This window comes from Prunus persica, chromosome G4, assembly GCF_000346465.2.
Source record: "Prunus persica cultivar Lovell chromosome G4, Prunus_persica_NCBIv2, whole genome shotgun sequence".
NCBI classification, from domain to species: domain Eukaryota; kingdom Viridiplantae; phylum Streptophyta; class Magnoliopsida; order Rosales; family Rosaceae; genus Prunus; species Prunus persica.
Genome location: NC_034012.1, coordinates 23740683 through 23759088, shown reverse-complemented (window position 1 = coordinate 23759088; position 18406 = coordinate 23740683). Strand labels below are relative to the sequence as shown.

General features: G+C 35.5%; 1 protein-coding gene and 1 long non-coding RNA gene across 6 annotated transcripts; one reads left to right on the top strand and one right to left on the bottom strand.

The window, feature by feature from the left end:
• Positions 1-3176, top strand: LOC109948853. Of its 5 annotated transcripts, XR_002271316.1 has the most exons (6): positions 1-82; positions 872-942; positions 1054-1280; positions 1389-1447; positions 2566-2894; positions 2981-3176. It is a non-coding gene; the product is annotated as an uncharacterized LOC109948853 (long non-coding RNA). The 5 variants fall into 5 exon arrangements; XR_002271315.1 differs by having other exon boundaries at positions 2566-3176; XR_002271313.1 differs by lacking the exons at positions 2566-2894; positions 2981-3176 and adding an exon at positions 324-705 and having other exon boundaries at positions 28-82; positions 1389-2559.
• Positions 4408-14317, bottom strand: LOC18780235 (cyclin-dependent kinase E-1). The gene is made up of 16 exons (XM_007212020.2): positions 13802-14317; positions 13434-13544; positions 13236-13339; positions 13102-13144; positions 12897-12995; positions 11651-11720; positions 11253-11347; positions 11075-11108; positions 10906-10990; positions 10690-10767; positions 7741-7788; positions 7175-7207; positions 6728-6833; positions 5388-5600; positions 5171-5289; positions 4408-4881 (listed from the first exon to the last, which is right to left on the bottom strand). Exons 1-15 carry the CDS (start codon positions 14054-14056, stop codon positions 5224-5226), a joined length of 1440 nt encoding a protein of 479 aa, XP_007212082.1. The 5' UTR covers positions 14057-14317; the 3' UTR covers positions 4408-4881; positions 5171-5223.

Sequence of the window (18406 nt, the reverse complement as noted above, 5' to 3'; positions counted from 1 at the left end):
TATCTCTTCAGCTACCCGCTAGCCATAATCACTTCAGAGCTTTGAGTTTGAAACGCCAAAACCAAAGCGATATCAAAACAAGGTTGGTCCTTTCCTTTGCTCCTTTCTATCAGAGTTAGACCTTATAGCCTATTAAATTATTAGTTTAAAGTTGGGAAACTTGAAAGGCGTCGTCTGTTTGTCAAAAGAAATATAGAGCTTTTGAACCAAAAAGAAGTACAGAGCTTATTATTCTTTATTTGCTACTTTTCTTCTTTTTGTCTTTTTCCTTCTTTCCTAAACTCTTGTTGCTTGGCTTTCAATTGCTCTGGCTTGAAGAGAAGGCTTTGGAGCCTCAACTTTGGAGGAGGCGGCTTTTTGTGTGGCTATTTGTCTTGGTGACTTGTGCTGCTTACTTGTGCATTTTTGGTCTGACAAGAAGGCAATTTTCTTTTTGTTTCTTTTCATCTTCCTTGCTTTTGCTGGTCTCTCCTTGGCCTTCCCAACTCTGTATTTTTTTGTTCTGACACAATAACATAACCTCAACCCTCTTTTATTTTAGAGTAGGTCCTGTACGCCATTCTTCTTTCTTTTCCTTATGTGCAACACGAATTGGGTTTCTTTGCCTAACACAACATGCACAAGCCAAAGAGCTATTTGTGTATTTTGCTGAGTTTGGCAGTACCAACTTCATAGCTGAAGCTTCTCCCACTTTTTAATCTCAAAGTAAAGCCACGAATCCATGCTTGACCTTTTTTTTGGCTTTTTGTTGTTTCCTATGTACTTGTGGCAGACTTCCACCAAAATGGGTTTGGTCTTCACCCATTATGTGTTTAGAGTCCTTCGGATAATTAAAAAAATTCTCATCTTTGGTTTTGTATTGACTTGACAGGAAGGCTTTCTTTGTTCTTGGCTTATGTTGCTTTTGGGTTCTTCAACAGCCGCAACACAGGAGGCTTCTTGGTGAGCCATTTTTTTTTTTTTGGCTGTTTTTTTTGCTTGCTGATGCTTTGTGCCTTCTTTTCTTTCCAATTTGATTGGAATTTCTAAGGCTTTGCATATTTCCCTTTGCAGACTCACATCATTTGAGAGGGCCATCATACTGCCAATTGAGGTGCTGGCTTTGCTTTGTCTTAGTTGCTTCATGTTTTGCCAGCAACAAAGTGAGAAGCTTTTATGATGTTTGCAATTTGCTACAGAGGAGTGCTGGCTTAATAATTTTCTTGGGCTATCTGGCTGGGGATTTTTTCTTTGTTGGCAAATTTTGAAGCACAGAACGTGGGTGTGAATCATCAGTTTTTGTAAGCTTTCTGGCACTCAGTAATTTCTACATCTCCTTTAATATATTTTCTTCTGTTTATGCCAATGGGTGAGACTAAAATAGAGTTATTGATTTTCTCCATTTGCAGCACGTTTTGCTACCTGTTCTTTCTCCAATCTACAGATTTGGAATTTTGCTCTGCTGAAGGTGGGTTGAGCATGTAACAAAGCGTCTGAACCGTTGATATTTTCTGTTTTTGGTACTCAAGAACACTCGCAAGGTCTTCTCTGAGTACCACATGTTCACAGCACTTGTACAGTGGGGTTCTTGTAGAAGCCCATCTGTAATTCACAACAGAGAGGTCCTTGTGAGAGCTCTCTTTGTGTAAGTAGCATAATTATTGCCAATTTGGGAGGATTTGTTCACATTTTTCCCCTGCTGAGGTCTCTGTTGATATGATACATTTCTTGATATCAAACATGGAGGAAGTTCAGGCTTCTGTACAATGGCCTCACATACATATTTTTTTACCTGCAAGTCAGTTGTTCATAAAGGATACTTAAATGAATTTGTTTATACCTTCTCAGTGGTATTGTGACAGAGCTTCGTATCTCTTTTGCTTGCTTATATTCTTTGGATTTCTGCAGCAGTTCGGTGTTTCTTTTTTTCTTCTGTGTATTTCTGCAGCAGTTTGGTGCTTTTTCTCTTCTGTGTTCTTTGCCTCCTTTAGCCCCTTTTTATAGACTTAGAGGAACTGACAGAGTGGAGCCAGTTATGGCCTCACGTACTGTGTGGGTGGGAGTAACTTCCCATTACAGTCACCCCCTCAACGTACATGTTCTGATACTGCTTTCAGCACGTTAATATTTTCTTTGTAAAAATATTAATATTAATTCATTTGGGCCTAGAACAATTTAGCAACAAGTCCACAAAACCATTTTAGCTATGAGCCCAACTTCTTTAAACTTGGGCCAATATTTAATTTGCTGTCAATGAATTTTTTTCATTTCAACACGTTGTCTAGAGTGTCTATGACAAGTTTGTATACTTCTTGTAGTCATCGTTCTATAGTGGATTTTCCTTGAACTATCAAGCCCCGTGGATTTTCTCCAGAGGTGGGATTTTACCACGTAAAATAACTTCTGTGTTTTTATTTGTTTATATGTTCTGTACTGTAGAAGATTGATACATCGTATCAATCCCTTTGGCGTGTTTTTATATATTACTGTATTACTCTTGACTACTCAAAACGCATACTTTACTCTTTTAGTGTTTTAAGCCATCCTATAGGTATTTTCAAAAAGAAAATATTCTCTTTGACTCAGGCTCATGTAACATTTGTTTGTGGAACATTTGTTTGTTGCAAAAATGGTGGCGGAGTGGCTGGGCAGTACAATTGTGAAAGAGATGTTGACATTTGTGTTGGGACTTTGAGCAAGGCTGCGGGTTGCCATGGTGGATTCATAGCATGCAGGCAAGTATTCATGCTATCTTTCCGCTTAGATATTGTAAATGCTTAGAAAGGAAACATGGTGTAGAAGGGAAATTTGGAATCGGGTGCAAGACTTCCTTGTTCTCACTGGAATCCTCATAAATCGTCCCATAATATCTCTATTGTAGGGAGCGAAGAAGAGAAGGCTCTGCAATCCAGCCAGTTTTGTTTCCCTCTCTATCTGTTTGTAAGTGATTTGGAGATCATTCTACAACTGCATCTAACTTTGTTTATTTATCAATGAACAGGAGTTTGTTGAAACCCAGTTTCCATGTGACTGCAATTAGACCCCCAACAGTGCCACCTGACAAGTCTTCGTTTTCATTTTCCTTTGTGCTACAGGATATTTACAAGTTTGGGTTGTATTCATCTTGTTCATTTTGTGTTATGATGCTTTGTTGTTTGACTTCAATACCCATCATTACTTATACCCCTTGACTAAATTGGCAATAGGTTGAGTTAAAATCACGCAGGGTCTTAAGGATTAATTACCATAACCAATTATATAGAAAATTATTGGTTATACATGAAAATAATGCCAAAATGCATGCACAAAGTTTGGAAATTGAAATCTAACTCATTCCAGTCGTGAAAAATTTGGGTCTATACTTTAGCTCCTCCCTCCACAATGGATGAGTTGAAATTATATCGTTTTTTTTAGACTTTACATTATTTTATTTTATTTTTCACCAAGCTACGAGTGACATTAAACGCAACACACATAAGGGCCGCACTCTCCCTTTGTGTCAATTTCCAAGCAGTTGGAATCCATGGCTCAAATGGATATGCAAGGCTTCAGAATTTGATTGTTTAGATTCCAATAGTTCATAACTGTACAGAGAATGAAAGTACCAAAACGCATTTACTGTAATAAGAAGTGAACATCACATCATTTAGGATGTATGTGGCTCTGCCTTCTTAAAGCTCCTTTACACCCTTTTTTAAAAATAAAAAAATCTTTTTCTTTTATAAATTAACAAGGGCTGAAACGAGACATCTTAGTACTCACATGTGGCAGGTCGTCAGCCTTAAGTTAGCATTAGTGATATTTTGATGACAAATGCAGTTTCAGTTTCAGAACTGTAATTTTGGGGTTAGGGGTTTAGGGTTGGAGAGCTCATTAAGTTGATGGGGAGGGTGTTGGTCTTGAACTTGGAGGGAGACTTGGGTGGAAGAAAAATTGGAGAGGCAGAGGGTTTAGAGCTCACAATATCACATATAGTGGCAATCTTGACTGGGCGCCTCTCAGCTATGAGAAAAACTTAGTTACCACGCTTACCATAGCGTTATTGTCCCGGATAGCAACATAGTGCCATCACCATTTCATGGAAGTCTCTCTCCTTAGTTACAAGCTACATCAAGTACGCGTTTCTTTTGTCTTTTTTTTTGTTGATCATAAAACGATGAAACCACCAAACTTTTATTGCCCTCGTTCAAAATTTTGCTATTTCAGGCCCTAGAAGAATTTTTCACTCACCAAAAAGAAACAAATTTTTTTTGTAATTTTATTATCAAATCTAATCTTCTTCATTCTAATCTTTGATTATTACTACTTAATAACCTGAAAATCAATCTGAATGTCAGTCTTAGATACCGGCCAAAGCTAGAATGTCATTTTTTGATTTGAATAGGGTGGTGAAATAATTTGAGGCCAGCTGCTCAAGGCATGCATACGGATCACTGAAAGTAAGAAATTTATTAATTGATAAAAAATAACGTTAATTAGAAGAAAACAATACAATTTTTTTCTCTAAATAACACTATTCTTCTTAAGATACATATATGTAACAGGAGTCCTAGTTAATGGGGGTCTAATCCAAACAAATGCGTTCCTTCCTATACTCTCCTACCATCCTTCTCCTGTTTTCTCTATTAGTGAGGATGCATAAATACTTAGAAGTAACTCAGCAATGTGGCAGCCATACAATGCTGTCTAGCTAACTTTCTGCTTGGTTCACAACAAACTTGTACAGAAATCAAGTCATAACTGTACACGTCTACACGAGCCCCTGTTAGATTGCAGTAACTGAAATTTTCATCCCACTGCAGTAACCAGTAGTCCAAGAAGAACCAAAATTTCCGCTACAGCATTCCAGTTCAGACAGAATAAGAACTACTTTGTTGTCCTCAATCTTCATATTTCGGAAGACTTGAAATGCAAGAATAAGATAAGAAGGATTTTAGGTAAGGGGCAGATAGTCTAATATATAGGTTGTGAAATGTCATAGCTTGAAAGTTCAGTTTTTTTTTTTTTTTCTTTTTCCGGTTGTAATAAGTTCAGATATTTATAAGATTGAACTTAAGCTATCTATCACTTCCACCATAACCTCATGCACAAATAAATTATCCAAAATGACAGAGCCTAAATGCTTAACATATTAAAGTGTCTTCGACTAGTCATTCTATTATTCACGCAAAGCATCCAAACAAACACTAACCTTCATGAATTTCAGAACAGCCATTGCAACTAAAGAACTAGCTGCAGTATTCCTCAGAAACGTCTGGATTTCTGCTGTGGAGGGTATCCCATCCCCATCCCAGTATCTTTCCTTCTCAACTGTAATTGAAAAAAGAAACAAAAATAATATCAACATGTATCAAGCGAAAGAAGCAACACTTCTACATTGAAACAATTTAGGACTCATCGCAATATACCTGTTGTTGGTGATGGGCCTGGGATACACCACGCTGCATTGGAATGCCACCGGGATTCATTCCACCACCCATCCCTGCCTGAGATGCAAGGTTATAAGCAGTCATACCCTGAGGCTGCATTCGTTGCATGTTAAGCATCGGCCTGGGCATGGATCTGTTCATCCCTACATGAGCACCTGACATGCTTCCAGATACTGCATTTCCAGACGATACCTGGTCCAGATAATCAGATGAGCATGCACACATCCCCTAGAGTATAAAGCTTGAAATGCGAGACTTCCCATGTTCTCTATATTAAAACATGTTATTTTTTATGCAGTACACTCATAATATGTAGTAAATGACTCAAAAGTACGAATTTGTTCAATGCAAGGACGTAATTTATAGCAGATCAATAGTTGAATAAAATTCTATTGTGAATCTCTGTCTTCTCAATAACAATTAAATCAAAGGAAAGGGAGGAAAGAAAATGTGGTACAATTAATTGTAATGTAGATATCAAGATGGCAACAATATGCGTGTTAAAATTTAATATCGATACATGTCCCACCAAATTCAATAAAATAATGACAAGTTGGCAGCCGACCAGCAACTGAAAGAGAATATGAATATACAAAGGTTCCAAGTTCTGGCATACAGACATTGAACTAAACTAAAAGCATCTCCCTTCAACAAGCACATCAACTTAAGCAACACTCATTTATGTAAAGAAACAAAATTATGTCCATTTGTTAATGAAGCATAAGGTAAGAAACATCAGAATATTAAATTAAAAAATTATATATTAAAAAAAAAATTCATAGACAATCACTTAACCAATTAGACCTTGAAAAACCAATGAAACTGGTTTCCATGCATCTGTTTTTATAAAATATATCTAAACCCATCAATTTAATTTTCTAATCCATATCTTCTTAACAGAAGATTTGTATTTCGCAAGTCACAAGAGGAAAAGGTGACCACTTTAAGTTTATGCATCTAACAAAAATAAATGTGCTGATTCGGCATTCTAAACAATATATTATCCACTGTAATTTACAGAATAGCAACACCATCATATTTTCTTGTTCTACATCCAACACATTGAAATTAATATCCATGATTAAAATTCTTTCAAGAGTAAATCATTTTAAAATATATATGACACTCCTGAATCAGTAGACTACACAATTGAGTAGCCCTCCATTACATTTTTTAATTCTGCCTTTCACTCCCATTTGTCTCAAATTCCAACTAAATTTTGGCAAAAAGCATTGAATATTACTAGGCCTTCTCTTAAACAACTGCAGCTTTAGAACAGAAGACTCTACCCATTTAGTTGTAAAACCATGTAAGCATACCGGTTGTGAAGGTTGAATGCTAGTTGTCCCTTCAAAATCTGTGGTTGTGTCTACTGGACGAGTAGGATAATTTACTACTTTCTCTCCTTGGGTGGGCACCAATGCACTGATCATTGATATCACAAATACCTGGTCAAAATAGGGAACATGGGCGGAATATACAATAGCATCTAATACAAGTTCTCCTTTTCAATCTTTTTTCTCTTTATTCTTCTTTGGTATTCATGAAAATGTTGTCAAAGAATTGTAAAATAAAGAGACTCAAAATGGTGAGCATATCACAAGGGACAAGATCCAAGGTATAAAAATTAAAATTTTATATTAAATAAATAATAAATAATAAATAATAAAAATAATAAATAATAAAAATAATAAAATAATAAAAGAGGCCCGGGGTGGGGGTCATGGGGGGGTGGCAGGAAAAGTTAAAGAAGAAGAAAACCTTACTTGCGCCCTGGTAGAGGTTCAATACGAAAATACCTGAAACAAAATATAAGGTTTTTAGAAAGCAGTACTCCGTTGCTCATGACAACTCATGTATAAGAGTATCAAAATTCTTAGCACATAACTGTAAGTTTCTTCAAATAATTTGTTTACAGCAGGTACCCCAGACTATAATTTGTCTATGAAAATAATTCACGTTTTTATAAAACTTACTAAGTGACCCCATTGCTAAGCTTGGGGAATGAACTAAATATTAGAATCCCCAAAACACCACTTGCTATTAGAAGCCCAACCAATACTACCCATTTTACATGTTCTTGTTCTTTTTATGACTCCGTAGTTGAAAGTAAAATAAGCTTAATTAAGTCTATGTTTCTTATTCGACCATTATGACAATTTGTAAGCAAAAATCTAGGGAGAATAACCATAAAAACATTCGTATATATATCAGCTTATATACAAAATAAGAAAGCTCAGAAAGTATGCCATCCAAAGGGGGAGGAGGGAAAGGAAAGGAGCGAGAGAATAACAAGCATAATACAAAAGATATCAGAGACAAGAAGCTGTACTCATGCTCTAAAGCTTGTGCAGCTGTTATACGCTTTCGAGGATCATATCTGCAGACACAGTCGTTTGGGGAAAAAACAGACGATCAATATATTTTTCTAATGACAAAAGTAAGGCATTATCACATCTGAAAACTTAGTTGCATGAAATAGAACTAAATATACAACCGGAAAACCTTACAGGCACAGGCTATTGTAACTAAGTACAACTTGAGCATACTTTAAAGCTATAATTTTTAACACTTTTTTGATTGGACAGCTGTAAATCTCAGAATTTAGAAAAATATGAGCAATGTATGATAGACAATGAGAAGAAAGTTTAATCCAAGTTCCAACGGTCAGTTTGGACTGAAACCAATAAGATGCAATTTATCGGTGTCAGAAGCTCCAACTCTCTAAAGCATTCACTCTAACCCTACTCCAGACCCAAAAAATCAGTGCAAGAAAAAGGCAACCAATAGTAAAGATTCCACTTAAATTCTTTTATCTCAATTAATGCCCCTTAACTGCTTTTCATAATTCATATCCAAATTAGCATGTAAATAATTGAATTTACTTCTACTTTCCTTTACAACTTATGAACAGAAAAGCATGTCCAACAATATGTTCCAATCTGGGAAGAACATCACTGACTGACCCATGTGTCACACCGAATGACAGTAGACTTGGTATCCTCATTTTATATCCATTGAATTCATTTTAAATCATTACTAGCTAACATTTCTTCAAAGACTTCATGCAGTAAAAACTAGTCATCTCCCCAAAACTTCCAACTCTATGCACCTCTCTGTTTATGGACCACCCTGTCACATTGAAAATATAGGAATTAAAATGATCAACCACCCTCAAATTTTTGTATGGTTGGTCAGTTTAATCCCAAGGAAAAGATGTTCCTTTAGTACCCTTCCAAATCCCGTAGTATTTACGTGAATGTAAGAGATTGTCCCATTAACGTCTCCAGCTAAACACTTGTTATGATTTGATAGTGTTGTCTGCAGCCTTACTTTGTAAGTTAACTTGGAGCAGTTACTTTCTCCATTGCCCTGATAGGATGTGTAGAAATGGACTTGACTACTTTCTGGAGAGAAATAAGTTAACGTTTCTTTTAACTCCTCTCCTTATACTGAAATCTATTCATGGATCTCTATCTCAAGGCAAACAACCCCTTCTCTACACATATAACGGGATGAATTTGAAGATGATTTTCTGAGGAAAATTTTGGGTTTCAATAGTCATTCAAAAGTTATCCCCTTTGTTTAATAAGAACTATGAAATCTGAAAGTAAATATCCTAATTAGTAGAAATCAGACTACGCATATAACATACACATTTACATATCACTTGAATCCCTTTCCAAATGCATCACAGCCAGCTTTCTCATCTCAAGATATCCCTAATTCTTCCTTATTCTAAAACAGAAGTTCTTGTCCTAACATCCGATGCTCAATTAAAGCATGGAGAAAATTAGTACGAGCGTTGATTTCTCACAATGCAAGCATCAAGTAAGTCATCATCTTTGAACTCAAAAGAGTACACAGGTAGTTGTTCTGAACCTTGGGGGAAAGTATAGGCACTATTACTTACAAACCTTAATACAGTCCACACACATTAGTCAATTTTAAATCCTGCCTATTTTGTGCTTGTTATAATTATAATCCTTGAATCTTGTATTATCAACATATATGCGGAACCACAAAACCATGTCTGTCTAACTATCCCACAACTTCACTGTATTACAACACTATTCAGGTTGTATTAGAGAGCATCTACAATCATGCTCCCTAATTTTTAGTTAAAATTTAGCTAAAAACACTAGAAAACTATTTTAGGAGCTCTCTATCAAATTTCAACTCCAACCATACTCCATAGTTTAGGGAGTCATTAATGTTTTTATTTTTTTAACTGAGTCTCTCTCTCTCTCTCTCAACATTAAATAAAAGTTTAAAAAGTATTAAAGTAAAGCAGCATTTAACTATAGGGAGCCACTATGAGTTTTTTTCTCTCTCCTCAGATTTAGGAGCTCCTAGAGGTCTCCCCTATCTTAGAAGGTGGATAGAGAGCATGGTTGGAGTTGTGTTTTTTCAATTCCTCCCTAAATTTTGTCTAAGGAGGTGGTTTGCCCACAGTAGATGCTCTTTATCATCTCATTTTTTTTTAACCATAACTGTTGGTATGCTATAATTAGGATGCTACCAAATTTAGTTTCTTAGTTTGTTTAGGGATATGATTTAGTATCCTAAATTAAGGGATTGTGATTGTGGTTGCATCCTATTTAAACATTTTCATGGTTATGACTAGGGTGATTTAACTAAGAGCAATTTTATGCTTATCACAGACCTACACAACTATTAAAAAAAATTCCGAACCATTCCCATTTTACCCTCGTTAGTTTTCTTTTTACATTTTTTTTCAAATTTAACAGAAAATTAAATATAAATATTCATGGCCAGAGACCATCAAAGTAGCCATGACATAGCTAATGGTCATAGATTGGTACGATGGTAAGAGATGTACAGGAAAGAAAGGGAATGATGGTGAGAGCACGCAAGAGAGAGAGAGAGAGAGAGAGAGAGAGAGAGAGAGAGAGAGAGTTTAATTTTTCTGTTTCAAATTGAAAAAATAAGGGCACAATGGGAATTATAAGTTCAAATTTAACAGAAAATAAAATATAAATATCCATGGCCAGAGACCATCAAAGTAGCCATGACATAGCTAATGGTCATAGATTGGTACGATGGTAAGAGATGTACAGGAAAGAAAGGGAATGATGGTGAGAGCGCGAGAGAGAGTTTAATTTTTCTGTTTCAAATTGGAAAAATAAGGGCACAATGGGAATTATAAGTTTTTCGTTTATGGATATAATTAGCCTTGTAATTAACATATCTCATTCTCTCCCATTTTGCTCAACAATAACAAAATGAAATTTATGTAAATTCAAAAGGCACCACTTACTCAAGCATCTTAGATAGGAGGTCATATGCAGGACTTTTTGGAGACAGGTGAACTACACTATGCAGTGCAGTATTATCACTGTCAAAAGCATAGACCGAGAAAAAGAACTGGTTAGTTTGTTCATGGGGAAAAAAAAACCAAAAAATGAAAAACGAAAATGAAACCACACATTGGAGAAATTAGACAAAAGTAATTCCTTCAGATGAGAAAACTTACTACTTATGCCCTTGAATGTGTTGAAGGTCTTGTTGCCAGTGTGGAAGGTTTGCAAGTGTTGGCCACTTTTCTAGTGTAGGATGGCCTGATGTGATATATGGAATGTAAGCTAGCTCCATGGAGTATATAAAAGACAAATGGCCTCAAAAAGTAAAACAAAACAAAGTACCTAGGACCTTGAATATCTTGTCAAGTTGATCAAGCTGCAGAATTGACATTATTTGTTTTAAGACATAATAGGATCAGAAAAATATATGAAAACTGCTGGTAATAAAAGTGTAAGAAAATGTAAAGACAGTTGAGGAAAATAGTTGTGAAAGAACATATTATACACAACGTTCCACAACCTGGAAAGGATTTGGTATAGCTTTGACTTCTGCCCCTTGAAATAGTGGCTTCAAAGTCAAAAGCTCGGCAAAGATGCATCCAACGGCCCACATATCTAAATTACATTTTAAGGAAACATTGGTTTCTAAATCAAATACAAAGCTTAATAGTTTTCTCAAAGGATTTAACCCACAACGAATGAGCACGTGTATGCTCGTAAACCAGCCTGCTGTCTGCTTGCACCGCATGCAATCAGTATTTTAAATTGAAGCAGTATCATAGATTTACAATTAAAGCAGGAAGCTATTTGCACCCAAAAAAGCAACCCAAAAAAAAAACTCATGTATCTATGAATATGTGCTCATGACCGTAATCACATTGCTACAAATAGAATGAAAAACTTGGTGTCAAAGGATACCAACAGCACTTGTGTAGTGCTTAGCCCCAAGGAGCAATTCTGGTGCACGGTACCATATGGTTACCACAACCTGCAAGTAATATAGTTAACACAGTACACACTTAGTATTATTGTTTCAATGGAAGTGGATAATAGTGTTCAAGTAGGGGTTGGGGGCAAGGTTTGTTACTCAAAAACATAACAAAAGGCATTGGCCAAGTACACAAAATTTAACAAGAAAAAGCAGAAAATTTAAGAGATCTGACAATTCAATAATGGAAGAAAATGAGAAACAATTCACATAAAAATATACGAATGACAGAGATCTAACAACAAAGCAGCTTAACCACTGAATACTCAATATCTTTGAAAAAATTTTGCATTTTACTTGCTCTCAGATGCATCACACTGTCACAAATACAATCACATTTGATATCACCCAATTATTGTCTCAACCAAAGCGGCCTTTCAAGCAAGCAAAAGGATCAACAAGAGACATTTTGTAGCTTATCCCACATAAAGAAAACACAGGATTACAATTCCATGGAAAAATAAAATGCCAATCTTTAGGGATTTTCAATTTGCATAGAAATTGTTTTCCTCTTGGAAGTTATGGTTGTCGTGGAGATACAAATGCATTAGTTCCAAAAGGCATATAATTCAAGTAGGAGAATCAAAAAGGAGTGGAGAGAATCCAAGATTCGTATGATAAAAGTAACTAAAAAGATTAAAGCTCTAGATAGGATTGAATTCTAAATGGTACTCACTTCACGCCAGAGACACAAGCAGGAAATCAAAACAACTTTCATTTCTATCACTGTTCACTTACTTTCCAAAGCTTATGAAGTAGCTTTTTATAAGGGCACATGCATCATTGAAGACCCAAAATGAATATACTTAGGGAATCTAGAAGACATAATTCATGACAATTTAGACTTCGATAATGTATTTGAAGAGAGTAAGGATATGACTATAAAATGCAGACTTAAAATACATGTACAAATTGCATTATCTAAATGAAAATTACAAAGAATCTCAATCAGGTGGTGCTTGTTACTTAAATGGACTAATTTATGAAACTTTGAACTTAGCTCCTGTATCAACTCAGTTATTTCGTATACCTTATGGGTACCGCTATTTAGCCTTTTTATTGTTATAAATTAGAAAATATTTTATATAAATACATGAGAAGTTAGAGAACATCACATACACTCTTAAAAAAACGATGGCAGCTAAAGAACAAACTAATAAAAACATGCTTCCTTACCCCATTTTCAGACAGCGACTTAAGGGGAGCCTGATATATTCTTGCAAGTCCAAAATCTGCAATTTTAACAACTCCTTGTTCCTCTCCATCGCCCATAACCTAGCAACAAAAATTTGGGTAACATAGCAGCAACTTTTTGTCGGGAAAGCGAGTTTGTACAATAAAGGGGTATTCATCACATGAGATGAGAGAATGAAAATTATACCAAGATATTAGATGGCTTTAGATCGCGATGAATGATCCAATTACTGCAAGGAAGGTTCCACACAAGCATTCCAACAAGTAAGATACAGCAATTGAACTACACATGAGCAGAACAAAAATAAAAGCCATATATACCTGTGGAGATAATTCAGTCCATTGAGCAGCTGCCAGAGCAATGTCTTAATAGTGTACTGATTGATGGAATGACTAACTTTGTCTCTGTGGTGTCTAATAATTTCCTGTCAATACCATGTAAAGAACCCAGATAATGCTTTGCTCAATCAATCACATTTGGCCTTTCAAAGAAGAAATGGGAAAATACCATATACTCACATAAAGGTCATGTTCGGCGTAATCAAAAGCCAGATAGAGCGACATGTCTGCGTGGTTGATGTGAACATTCACAAGCTTCACCACATTCTCGTGCGATATTTCTCGCAGCAACTGAACCATCCAAAATATCTCATTTTTGTTAATACTTTCGAAATTTTCGTTAATGGAAAAATTCAAAATTAAGAGAATTAAACAAAAATAAAAAAAGTGGGTGCTTGGCTTAAGGGGAGCCAGAACAAAATAGAAACGGAAAGAAACTTTGATGCCCCAAAAAGGCAATTTTTTTTTCTAATCAAATTTCCCTGCTTAAATTTCGAATATTAACGTCTAGAATTCAAAAACAACACGGAAATTAAGAAGAACAAGACCATGATTTCGCGGATGGCGGTGGGGGAGACGCCATCCCCGTCCTTGGACTGCTTGAATTTCTTGATGGCGATGGATTTGCCGCGGTTGTTAGGAGGAGACTTGGTCCTGGCAAGGAAGACGAGGCCGTACGTGCCCTCTCCGATCTTTCCTATCAGATCGTACTGTTGCAGCCACTCGGGCTTATTACTATGACCACTATGGCTGTTGTGGTTGTTGTTATGGCCTCTGTTGCCGCTTGCGCTGCCATCACCCATGCTCTGTGCTTTCCACTGCCACTCCACCACCAATAACCAGTCACACAGATAGATATCTCTGCTCTCTCGCGCGCGCTCTCTCTCTCTCTCTCTCTCTCCACCTCCTCCTTCCCCGACTCTCCCTTTCCAAATTTTGTTTTTCAATTTTCATCCAATTTTCCTTTCATTATTTTCTTTCCACTGTTTCCGGCGGGACCCAATGAATTTGGTTTAATTAAACTTTTTTTTTGGGTTACATTTTTCAAGTGAATGATTTCTGTATAAAACAAAGGGAGTGTCTTAGGGAAACCCGAGACTCTCATGACGACTTAAAGATTTTTTAAATTTGATTGTGTTTATTATAATTATTATGTTTGTCAAATGACTTTTCTATCCCCGCGTAAATATAGTGAAATATGAGGATGAAGTTGCTCTCATGTTGATTAGGGAAATTGGAAATAACGGACAAATATCTCGCAACATAATTTCACTACTATTCAGATATGGGTCATTATTTAGCCGCAGTTTGTGGGCTGAAGTAGGTAGTCCGAGGTTTAATGGGTTAAAATTTAATTTGGTTCGATGGTTAGGTCCATTAGGTTCGTTCTGTTCTAAGGTTGAGTAGGGCTTAGACTTAGGTTTTGAAACATCCGACTCGCCCTCGTCGAGGCCTAAGTAAGCCCGCTCATTGCCTCCTTGTTTTTTTTTGTTTTTTTTTTTTTGGGTAAAACTTGTTGGTTTTTGTTTCCCCTTATATTGCCTTATTTTTATTCTAAACATTTAAATAAATGTCTTGTCTTTTTACTTTAATTTATTTTTATATTACTCCATTTACTTAAACTTACAATGTAAATAAGAAAGTACCTCCATTTGGATTCAATAAAAAATACTAGAAAATCAAATTCCCAACAAATCAAAATATAAAAATCCAGTTTCAGTATAAGATACATTTTATACCAATATTGATACCTTAATAAGTCAATGTATACATTATATTAAAATCTCATAAAAATTGTGTTTGATTATTTAAGATATAAGGATAATAAACCGCCAAAAATATCATTGAAAACATTAGTATTTCAAAAGTTCATTTTTCATACTTAGTCAAATTTTGATAGAAAACATTTTTTCAAGTATGATATGTAGTAATTATATGCTATTTACAATTTTCCTTAACAAAATAGTATGAAGTTGCTCTCATGTAAATCACGGAAAAATATCCCGTACCATAATTTCACTACTTTTTTTTTTTTCAAATCCACTACTATTTAGAAGAATAAAATGTTTTATTAAGGCAAAAAGTCATTTTTGGTCCCTGTGGTTTGTTATTTTTATTACTAAGGTCCCTATGGTTTCAATTTGGTCCATTTCGTCCCTATGGTTTTCAATTCCAAACAATTTGAAGACAACATCCAATTTATGTCAAAATCCTCTAACATCCATTATTTATTAGACATGTGCCCCTCATGTGAAGGGCCGTTTCGGTCTAAGCTAACTAATTGTTCAATCTCTCTTTCCGCTCCCACAAAACCAAGGGTCACCACCACCAACCACCCCTCTCTCTTCCAAATCCCCATCCAAACCACCACATCCACATCGAAATCTCCCCCTCCCCTCTCCTTTCTCTCTCTCTCTCCCTCCCCTGATTCACCTTGCACACAACCAAAGACGGATCCATGAATTTTCCTTGCAGGGGTCAACATCTAAAAGGATAAAAAAAATTCTATACAAAAATAAACTCATAAAAATGAAATGGTAATTCATAATTCGTAATTAATATAAAAAACCACATTACAATTGTCCACGATGAGTTTTCATATTCTGAAAACATCGCATTATAGTTTCATTATCAATACAAGCAAATACATCTTTCTCAATATAAACAAGTAAGCTATTACTCAACCATTGTTCTTCCATTTGGTTGCGAAATGGACCTTTCACAATATTCATAGCAAAAAATGCTCTATCCACAAAAGCAGTTGCAACCGACAAATTTAAAGCTAATTCCGCAAGTTGCTACTCAATGATTTAAATAAAGATGTCCACACGATAATGATGGATTTGTGTTATTCTAGGAGCTCTACGATGTGATCTCCATTGAGCTACATATGCATCATCCATGTTTGGAACTTCAATATTATGTTTGCCACAAAAGAAAGATATTTGATCAAGAAAGGCTTCAAACCCATTATCTCCCATTTTTTGTAGTTCGCCCTTGTAATCTTTGACTAAAGACATTGCATTCCCAATATCTTGGTATTTTCTTTGTAATGCTTGTGACAAATCATTTGTGGCTCCCAATAAAGATCTCATAAAAAATAGGTAAAATACAAAGTAAAAAGATTGTATTTCTCCTAATGACCTATTTGCTTCACCTATATTATCAATGAAGCCATCCAAACTAGAAGTAGATGATAACTTTCTCTTAAAGTATCGTTCCAAAAACTATATTGGTAGAAATAATCAATAAAGCATGAACAACCAATCCAACAATTGAATGGACAAAAATAAATCCAATTTGCCAAGAAGATACAAGCATACAAACTAACAAATACAATCTATTAAAAAAATTCCTAATTTATTCAAACTAACCAAAATAAAATCCTAACAACTAATAAAACAAAAATATATAAGAATCTTCATTAATTAACAAACACAAAAACTAATCCAATTTACCAAGATATAATCTAAGCATATACAAATTAATCACAAAACCTAATTTATGAATACTAACTAACCAAAATAAAAACCCAACAAAACAATTAATCAAGAGAAACAAAAACAAATAAGAATCTTTATTAATTAATTAAAGCATAAAGAGATTAGAAATTAGGATAACATACTTTCAAATTTAGGGACAATATCCACCTTTGAAATCAAAATGAATTTAGGGGTGACTTTTTTATTTTGTTGTTGTCGCCACTATGAGGATGTCGTTGTTGGCACCGAATTGGGTGAAAGTTGGTTTGTAGGATTTGGGGATTTAGGGCTTGACATATAAAGAAATGAGCTAAAACTCATTTGGGGGAAGGGAGGAGATTATCGGGATGCCTGCCTCTGTTAAAACAGAGGCTGTTCTCTTTTTATTTTTTTAAAGCTTGAGCCAAAACGACTTTGTTTGATTAAACCTGAGCCCCATCCCTAGCTCTACCACCTTCACAATCTTCCCTACCATCACCTCCACCACCCTCACCACCATCATCACCACTACCCTCACAACCACTGCAACTACGACAACCCCCACCACCATTGAGACCACCACCACGCCTAAGTTGTTATTGTTAAAAGTTAATACACACTTGTGTGATAAAACTAGAAAAATTTACAACAATTGAGAGAAGTTCACAACTTAAAGTCATCTGATCTTTACAATAACCATCCTAATAATTATCTAATGTAATTGTAAGTTTAGCTAGCCCATAAATACGCATGCAGCCCACTTAAAGCATCTGTAATGGCTGCACAACAGTTTATTTAAGTTCGGTTCAATAGTTCAATTTATTGAATTTTTTTAGCAGCCCACTTAGAGCATCTGTATTTGCAACTATTAGTAAATAAGGTCAAATGTTTCAATTCCGTCAGTTTCATTAATTTAAAAATATTAAACTAAATATAATTACTCTAAACCCTTAAAAAATGCAAACGCTCACGACAGAGAACAACCTCAATCTCCTTGGTGTCTTTTGCACACGTCCAAGGTTCATGAGAATTGAGGGTTTTGAATATGTTCACTAAAATATACAACGATTTAGGATTTTCAACTTTGATTTTGGTGAAAAATCGACTCATTCTAAGTTTTTCAATTTATATATCGTGAGGAAGATGGCATAGAGACGAAGAGAACTTGGTAGAGGTTCAAACAACCCAAGTGAGAAACGACTTGGAATTTGAGTGTTGTTAAAGTTGGGCTGTCATTCATAGAGTTAATGAGATCAAAACTTTACTTATTAAAGCTTATAATGGCACCGTTGATTCAAAGAAGGGTGCAGATTTACCAATACAAAGGAGGCTACATTTGAGAGAAGAACCCCAAGCGCTCTTCTCTGTCCCGAGCATTTGGGTTTTTATTTTATTTTTTCAAGAGCGCTTGGATAAATTGACACTTCAAAGCTGTTTCTTCTCTTGACGGTTGAGCAGCTGGGAAAGCGATGAGCTTTGAATTAAGAGAATAAAGAAGAAGAGAAAGGGATTGATGGGTTGATGAGGCAAATTAGGTAGAGATAAAAGACTTAGCTGCTGGTCTACTTTTGCTGCAATCATGGTGATGATGAAATTGAAAGCAGCATCAACTACTAATACAAGTTTTACAAATTGTAATGGAAAGTAAGGATATGATGGGTTTTGAGATGGAGCCCTCCATTGAAGTGAGGG

Coding starts and splice junctions, on each gene's coding strand:
- LOC18780235 (XM_007212020.2), bottom strand. CDS start 14,056: ATGGGTGATGGCAGCGCAAGCGGCAACAGAGGCCATAACAACAACCAC. Junction 7,789..10,689: donor CTCCTATCTAAGATGCTTGA/GTAAGTGGTGCC, acceptor CTGTGTCTGCAG/ATATGATCCTCGAAAGCGTA. Junction 5,290..5,387: donor AGGCCCATCACCAACAACAG/GTATATTGCGAT, acceptor TTTCAATTACAG/TTGAGAAGGAAAGATACTGG.